General features: G+C 37.8%; 1 protein-coding gene across 3 annotated transcripts in view; it reads left to right on the top strand.

Annotated features, from left to right (window-relative positions):
- Positions 1–982: 982 nt before the first annotated feature.
- The window catches only part of LOC122082810 (pentatricopeptide repeat-containing protein At5g25630), a 17,398-nt gene continuing 9,903 nt past the window's right edge, over positions 983–8,477 (top strand). Inside the window, exons 1-3 of one of the 3 annotated variants that reach the window (XM_042650585.1) lie at positions 983–1,203; positions 2,700–2,908; positions 4,034–4,942. In XM_042650585.1, the coding sequence (XP_042506519.1) occupies positions 2,795–2,908; positions 4,034–4,942 (1,023 nt within the window). In that variant the 5' untranslated portion in view covers positions 983–1,203; positions 2,700–2,794. Of the gene's footprint in view, positions 1,204–2,688; positions 2,909–4,033; positions 4,943–8,477 lie in introns of all 3 variants that reach the window. The other 2 variants (XM_042650586.1, XM_042650587.1) reach the window with 2 other exon arrangements.

Raw genomic sequence — 8,477 nt, 5'->3', positions numbered from 1 at the left:
TTTCCTTTTTGAGGGAGTTCCTAAGCATCATAAGGCATAATTTAGTGTTGTTTTATGCATACTTGAGGGTCACCTCCCTGTCACTTTTTTGGGCTGCCTTTGATTTCTTCAAAGCTTGTGTGCTCATTATTGGTCCTCTATATTTGATAGGCATTGTAAGAAGCTTCAACCTTGGAAGAGTAAACTTCTTTCCTTTGCCAGTCGCCTTTGGAAGAGTAAACTTATTTCTTTTGCCAATCTCTTTGAGCTTATTAGACCAGCCATGCAAAACTCCTTTGTTTATTGGACCGGGGTTTTTGGCATTCCAACATCAATCTCTTCTAAGATTGAATCCTTGATGTATTCTTTCCTTTGGATAGGCAGGATAATTCCAAATTTCTGCACCCAATAAGTTGGGCAAGGTTTGCCTACCAAAGCATGAGGGTGGTTTTGGTCTTTGTGAAATTAAGGACTCTAATATCGCTGGTATTGTCAAGTTTATTTCAAAAATTGTTTCTAAGAAGAAGAGCACTTGAGTTGATTGGATGTATTCTATAAAATTTGATTGGATTAGTATTTCTTGCCCTATAGATGTTTCTTGTGCCTGTATCTTGTGATTGAAAATATCAAGTCCTCCATTGATGATAGTGCTGACACTTTTATTTGGCTTAACAATTGGCATTTGGATTGTATTTTTTTAGAGTTTAGATAGTGGTTGAGCTTTTGTTTTATTTTATTATTATTATTATTATTTTCAATATATTTTCATTCATCCAAAAGGGAAAAAATCTACTTATATTGAGTGCTCAAATCAGGCCCTCCAGCCAATCATGAAATTTCACCTTTACCTCCGTTAACTTTTCTGTATTTTTATTTACCAAAAAAGGATTTCTGTATTTTCCCTCAAAAGTGAAAAATCTAATAAAGCTCCCGAAATTTTCTGGCCTAGTCTTAAAACATATGTTTCTGTTGTTTTATAATATATATATATTTTCTGATTTTTATATTCGATGGAGGGAAGAAAAAGCACCAATTAGTTTTTCCATAGCCTATCCAGAGTTCAGAACACCGTGAGCCTCACTTTATACCCTTCTTCCTTACGAATATTTGTGGATAAGATCTTCAAAATGGATGTTTAATGACTACAAGCACTGCAACCATGCAAGTCATTTATTTCTGCTAATTCGTCCATTGCCGGTGATATTGTGGACCCAGTATCAATAGGTAGTTTCTGCAACTTCTATTGTTCTCCCCCAGAATTTAGAAAAATTTGACTGATCATACTTGAAACTCCGCTTCGACGCTGTTTTTAACCATTATTGGATTCTCCAAACGAGACCCATCTGGGGATTTGTCCATTTATTGAGATTTTTGGGTTATTTTGTGTTTGCACTCATCTGTGTTTCTGTTATATGTTTAGATTATTAATGAAGTTAAAGGACTGGTCAGGATCCCTTTTGGTTTCTTGCTGAATGCTTTACTAGAGGAGGCTTTGTTTGGTATCTTGGGTGTCTTTAGGTTTTGATTGCTATATTGCATTTCTTTCTTACTATTTAGTATAATCTTTACCCTTGTGTTTATAAGTTTAATTGTTCGTACTTCTCATTGAACTGATGAATCATGATGAAATGTGATACTCATGCTTCTGTTTTATTTTTCTATATTTTCAATGGAATATAAAGTACTCCAATAGACTGATTTTTTTACTTTTGATTGATTGCTTGGTGATTGTAATTGTTCCTTTACTGATGATTTATTATTAAAAAATTAACAGAAAAAAAAATGGAAAATAAACTTACTTGTTGCTTGAACTAGTTTCTTCCATTGCCCTACCATCAATAATTTTCTCTTTTAATGATTATCCAATTCTTATTAGATAGAAGATGCTGGATAGCCTAGTTATAAAAGTGTGATACAGCATTCCGTAACACAAAACAGCACCAAATACAGAAGTAATTTTGTTATGGAGCCAAAGGACCACAGAAGTTTTAGTTTTCTTTCGGGTTGGGAGCTATACCATATGGGCAAATTTGGGTAAGCTTCTTGAGCCCACATTCTGAGTGGGAAGCAGAATCCAGAATGTTAGAAGGGGGGGGGGGCTTCTGGAGCTTGTCCAGTTTCTGGTGCTGAAGATTCCAATCTGAAATTTCATATTAGACACCCTTTGTAGCCCAAAATTTCATTAGAAGCTGGAGAAGATTAGCCAACTGTGCACTATAAGTCTTTCCATAGCCTAAGTTAACTAGTGCCTTTATTCTTTGTTGGTTGATGCATTTAATTACATCCTTGTGTGAGTTTCTGAAATCTGCTCTCAATTTTATGATGTTGTTGATATAGTTTGGAATTGTTTAATTACATCTTTTTAAGGTTTTGTATGTATATCCATGGTTTACTTGTATATGTAAGGGATAACCCCCCTGAAACAAGATGATTTGGCAAAAATATAAGTGCTGGATGAAGCATTAGGGAAAGTTCAGAAGTTCGTTCATTTAATAGCTTTTGCAATTGATCTTTGATGTTTTGGAGTATCCCAGTTCAAAAGAACTACGGTTATTATTCATAAGAAGAGGAAAAAAAGTGCAAAAGAAAAAGGACTTTACTGGTTCTTGTAATTTTACTTTAGACTGTGACTTGTCCATGCAGTTAGCAACCTTACTGATTCTTTTCCACTTTCTCTCACCTGCCCCCTAAATTTTTTTTTCCTGAGAGCTTCTTAGCAGCTGTCAGTTCTGACTGCCAATAGAGGAAGTTGAGGCTGAAGCACTCCCTGGGCACATAGTTTAAGTGCAATCAAGGGTTTAGGAAAGCAGATAGGATGGAAGAGGCGGGAAAGTTTGGCAATGAGAGGGCTGATTCTGGTATCACTGCCAAGGACCAAGAAGGAACAAGCATGGGAAAAAATGATTGCATTCAACAATCAGTTAACATGGTATCATACCTCCAATCCATTCTTTGTTGTACTGATTATCTCGGTTGCATTGTATTGCATTTATTCGAACCTTTCTGCAGCCAAGTTTTTTATTATGAAAAAAGTACTTACTCAATGCTTGAAGCTGTTTCTTAGTTATACATACAACTGTATCTATCAAATATATGTATATATCACAACTGCAATCTCCTAACATGTTAGATGCCTATAGTTGGCAAGGGTTAGGTACAATTGAGGATGTCATGGTTACTGTTCCCAATTTTTTTTTTTTTTTTTTTTTTTAATTATCTCCCTTTTAGTTTTTGAAATTGGATTTTAAATTGATTAGTAAATTGTTTAAGTCTAATTTGATTTTCCTTTCTTTTTTTTCATCATTGGTAGCCTTTTATGTGGACTGTCATTTAGATATTTCCAGGGTAATTGAATCAAGTGATTTACTGTTTAAAGTCAATTTACTTATGTAATCATAAATGCATGCCTTTTTTATATGAATAAGCTTGTCAAAACCCGTTATCGTGTCGAAACTTGCAAATGGTCTGTGTTAGGCTGGATTATGAGGTGAATGAATGATACATACAAAGATTCAGTTAATTTTTTTCATCATATCACTTGAGTTTCCAACTTGAATTCAAATTACTTAACAATGCACATGTCCCGACAATACCTTAATAGTTAATCATCATAACTGATGTGGCTAGTGTTGCAAAACTTTTTGGTCAATGATGATTTGGCCAAACTGACTCTGTTAGAGTGTCAAATCCGAAACTGATACATAATGATGTGACTAATGTCTGCCAAACGACTTTGTATAGAATCTGCCTTTAAGTTGAGAAACAATAGGTTTTTTCATTTCTTCAGCTGATTCAAAATTAGAGGAAGACTAATTTCCAAGTTGTAGTCAAATCCAAACATCATTGCAATATATCTGTGGATACTTCAGTGTTTTCTGTTGGCACCAATATTCTAATGGTTCTTCACTTTCACAACATACTTCAGCTGATACAAAATTTTACGAAGACTTATTTCCAAATTGGAGTCAAATTCCAGCATTATTGCAAAATAATCTTTGGAAATTTCTATGGCATCTTTAAGCAGCAATATACTAATGAGACTTCACTTTCACAGGAACACCAACATCAAGAAAACCAACTAAATCCAATTTCAAGCTCTATGGATTCCTCAGTCCAATCTCACTGCCTAGTCTGCTCAAGCAAACAAAGCTGCCAAATAGTCCGTTCAAGAACTAAACTAATGAACACTTTGATTGAAAGAGGGAAGCCACAGGAAGTCCAGTCCATTTTTGACAGTTTAATGGAGGGAGGACACCGGCCATCCCTAATAACATATACAACTCTATTAGCTGCCTTGACTGTCCAGAAGCGCTTCAAATCCATTCCATCACTTATCTCTGAGGTGGAAGACAGGGGAATGAAGCCTGACTCGATTTTCTTCAATGCTATTATCAATGCTTTCTCTGAGGCTGGAAATTTTGAGGAAGCCATGAAAACCTTCTGGAGGATGAAGGAAAGTGGATCTAAACCCACAACCAGTACTTTCAATACCTTAATCAAAGGGTATGGCATTGCTGGTAAGCCTGAAGAATCCCTTAAACTACTAGAGCTAATGTCCAAGGAGGAAAATGTGAAACCTAATCACAGGACTTATAACATCCTTGCCAGAGCTTGGTGTAACAGGAAGAACATTACGGAAGCCTGGAATGTGGTTTATAAGATGGTGGCATCTGGTTTGCAGCCTGATGTTGTTACATACAACACACTAGCAAGAGCTTATGCACAGAATGGGGAGACTAGTAGGGCTGAAGAGATGATATTGGAGATGCAGAACAACAATGTGCAGCCCAATGAGCGCACTTGTGGCATCATCATTAGTGGATATTGTAAGCAGGGCGATATGGAGGATGCCTTGAGATTTGTGTACAGGATGAAAAATCTCCAGGTGCATCCAAATCTTGTTGTTTTCAACTCTCTGATAAAAGGTTTTCTGGATATAACAGATAAGGATGGGGTTGATGAGGTGAGTTTTGACCTTTAACTACAATTTACAATTCAATTGATTTCTTTTTCGTTCAAGAAACGTTATTTATTACTTATGAGGGTGTGGTGTTGGAATATTGAATCATGTTCCAAAAGCTTGTTGATACAGTTATTATGCCAAACCTTAATCTATTTCAATTAGCTTTTACCAAATATGCATTCTTGCTTTAATTTTTGAATTTGACTTTTGCCTTCTCCCCTCCCCCCCCACCCCCCCAAAAAAAAAGGGCATTGAGAATTCTCAGTAGATGCTTTGGATTTTATCTGGTTGTGGATGCTTACTACTGTGAAATTACAAGAGATTTTCCTGAAATGTACTCTGATGTTTGTTTGTTTTGTTGCAAGATTCAATCTGATACTGGATTGGAAGCCAACTTTTGTTTTATTTGTCAATAAACAATTTGGTTAATATTGCTCTTGGTAGTGGATTGCCTTATCATCACTTTTCTTTGTTTACATGTATCTATTTTTTTTTTCTACAGAGCAGCAAAAGTATATATTTTAGAATATAAATGGATGTACAAGATTATAGTGTAGGCATACCCAGACTCAAAAGATAACATAACAGCCAATGGCCTGCGATTCCACCTCTGGCATTCCCATCAGCAGAGCTCAAGCCCAACGAAATTTATTTAATGATCCACCTTCGGCATGGCTATCGGCAGAATCCTTAGATAAACCAAAGACAAAAGCTGGATAAAAATAAATCTTTCAATTCTAGAATCTGTATCTTGGAATGCATTGCGAATCCCAAATGATATCTTGAGAAGGAAAAAGGGGATACAAAGACCAAAAGCGACTCTTGAAGATCAACACCTTTCTTTGCTAAAACATCAGCTGCTGAATTTTCCTCTCTAAAGCAATGAGATATACTCCATGAGATGGAAGAAAAATATTCCTTATAAAAAATCCATTGCTGGAGAAACCTCCAAGGAACTGAGTTATTCAAAACACACAACACCACAGCTGTATACACCTCATTTTGTCACCCCCGAAGATCATCTTGACAATGATGAATCCCTTCAAGGCATGTAGGATTTGTATTTATAGATTTTCGAGTATGACTCATAGTCCCAAATTCGTGTACACATCGTTGTTAGTATGGAAATCGTACCCAAATACCCCTAATATGGAAATCCGGAGATCCAATGGTGGATCATGCTGAAGCATAGTACATGAAATTAACCACAGATTTATACACCTCATTTTGTCACCCTTGGAGATCACCTTGACAATGATGAATCCCTTCAAGGCATTTAGGATTTGTATTTATAGATTTTCGAGCATGACTCATTGATGGAGAACCCTTAGGGAAGGGAGGGGCAATCAGAGTAGAGAGGGGGGAAAAGGAGGTTCACACTCACCCATTCATTCAATAATCAAATTGCTCTCTAAATCTTCAATCGATTACAACCAATATATAAAAAAATAGGAACATGAAATTTGAAACTTAACTGGAATGGAAACTAGCCTAAACTAGGAAACAACTATAAAAAGGAAACCAAAGCAAGGAAATAAATCCTACTCCTACGTTCAAGTGTGGAAAATAAAAGCATGAAATAAAATACTAAGTAAACTACTAATTTTATTTCCAACCCTTGTTGGACCAAAACCCTGGGCTGGACCGGTTCTTCTTGGCTCTTGGCTTCCAAAGCCGGTCATGCTGGTCCAACCAAGAAAGGGCAGCCATATCTGCATCAACTCTCCTCCTCTGAAAAGAACTCGACTCCGTCGAGTTAGGGAAAGGACCGAGGAGACCGTCTGAAGGAATACGCTGAATGAGGAATGATCCCACCATCTTCTTGAGCTTAATTTCAGGGAGATCTTTGGCAGGATGAAACTTCATAGTCTTGTTGGCATGCTTGAAGGCATAGGTATTGGCATAGCCACAATGCTGTACTTTCTTATCAAACAACCAAGGTCGACCAAGAAGGATATGGCACACCTTCAGAGGGAGGACATCACATTGGACTGTATCCTTAAATCCACCAATAGAATATGTGACCAAGCACTTATCTGTGATTTTGAGATTAGTGTTGTTCACCCAAGCAACCTTGTAAGGATTAGGATGTGATTCTGTATTCAATCCCAGCTTACGAACAGCGTCTTCAGAGACAACATTAGTGCAACTGCCTCCATCAATGACCAAGGTTAGCAACTGATCATTGCACTTCACACGAGTCTGAAAAATACTACTGCGGCGCCAATCTTCATTTTCAGTGGCCTTCTGAGTGGTCAACACATGACGAATGACATAAAAAGGATGTTGGTCATCGTCACTAAGAGTGTCATTGACTTCACCTGTTGCACGCTCTTCTCTTAAATCAACTGTGTCAGAACCAAGTTGCTCTTCGGGAATATATGGTATAGGAGAATCCTTATCAATAAAAGCAACCAAACGGCTGGGACATTGGGCACTGATATGTCCAAATCCATGGCATGAGTAGCACCGAACTGTAAATTTTGAAGAATCAGAAGGTTTATCTGAATCACGCCGAGGGGGTGAGTATGGGCGAGTAGGCCGTGAAGATGACATCTCAGAAATATGTCGAGGTGGAGAATACGGCCGACTAGGTCGTGAAGAAGCCAGAGATGTAGCACTTGCCTGTGGCTTGCTAGATGACCTCTCTTGGGTAGGAGACTGTTGCCAAACGGAACTAGTACCTCGAGAAAAAGTATCTGCAAAATATCTCCGATTGTATGGGCGTTTCAGACTTTCCTCAACCTGATATGCTACTTGTACGGCGTTTTCCATTGTAGGTAGTCGACTAGATGCAAGGGCAGCACTAAGTTGAGGGTGCAAACCATTGCGAAATTGGGCCACTAAGACTTCTTCATCCCACTCAAAGTCAGAACGAGTGGCCAAATAATAAAATCTAGCAACATACTCCTCAACGGTTAAATTCTCTTGTTTCAACTGTGCAAACCTGAGATGCATGCGTTGCTTGTAATCAGAAGGCAAGAATCGTCGATTCATGACTTCATACATTTCAGCCCAAGTAGTGACCAAACCAATGCCTCGGGTTCGGTTCTGTTGTTGTTGCTTGATCCACCAGACTCGAGCCGTGCCTTTCAGTTTGGCCTCTGCAAATAGGATCTTTCGAGCCTCAGTCAACCCGTACCATCTGAAGAATGTATCTAAACTGTGAATCCAGTCAAGGTACAATTCTGGATTATTGTCTCCATAAAAATCAAGGACATCCAGTTTTGCTGCTCTTTCTGCTCCATCATCATGTCTACCAGTCCCATATGGTGGTGGAGGTGGTGGTGGTGGTGTTACTGGCAGATCCTGTGGAGTGTTGTTGGAAGAATCCCCAGACTGAATGGGACTCTTTCCTTTATCTGCTGCCACCAAATGATCAATAGAAACTTGCATAGATTCCACCATTGTTTTTAGGGATGTGATCATGTTAGTGAGAGCATCAAATTTTGTATCAGTTTCTCCTTTATAAGAATTCAGCTGTTGAACAACTTCACTATTGGCTACCATGGTGATGAGTAACAAAATAGCACTC

The sequence above is a fragment of the Macadamia integrifolia genome, chromosome 6 (assembly GCF_013358625.1).
Source record: "Macadamia integrifolia cultivar HAES 741 chromosome 6, SCU_Mint_v3, whole genome shotgun sequence".
NCBI classification, from domain to species: domain Eukaryota; kingdom Viridiplantae; phylum Streptophyta; class Magnoliopsida; order Proteales; family Proteaceae; genus Macadamia; species Macadamia integrifolia.
The sequence above is the reverse complement of the archived record's forward strand: the minus strand, read 5'-3'. Positions and strand labels throughout refer to the sequence as shown.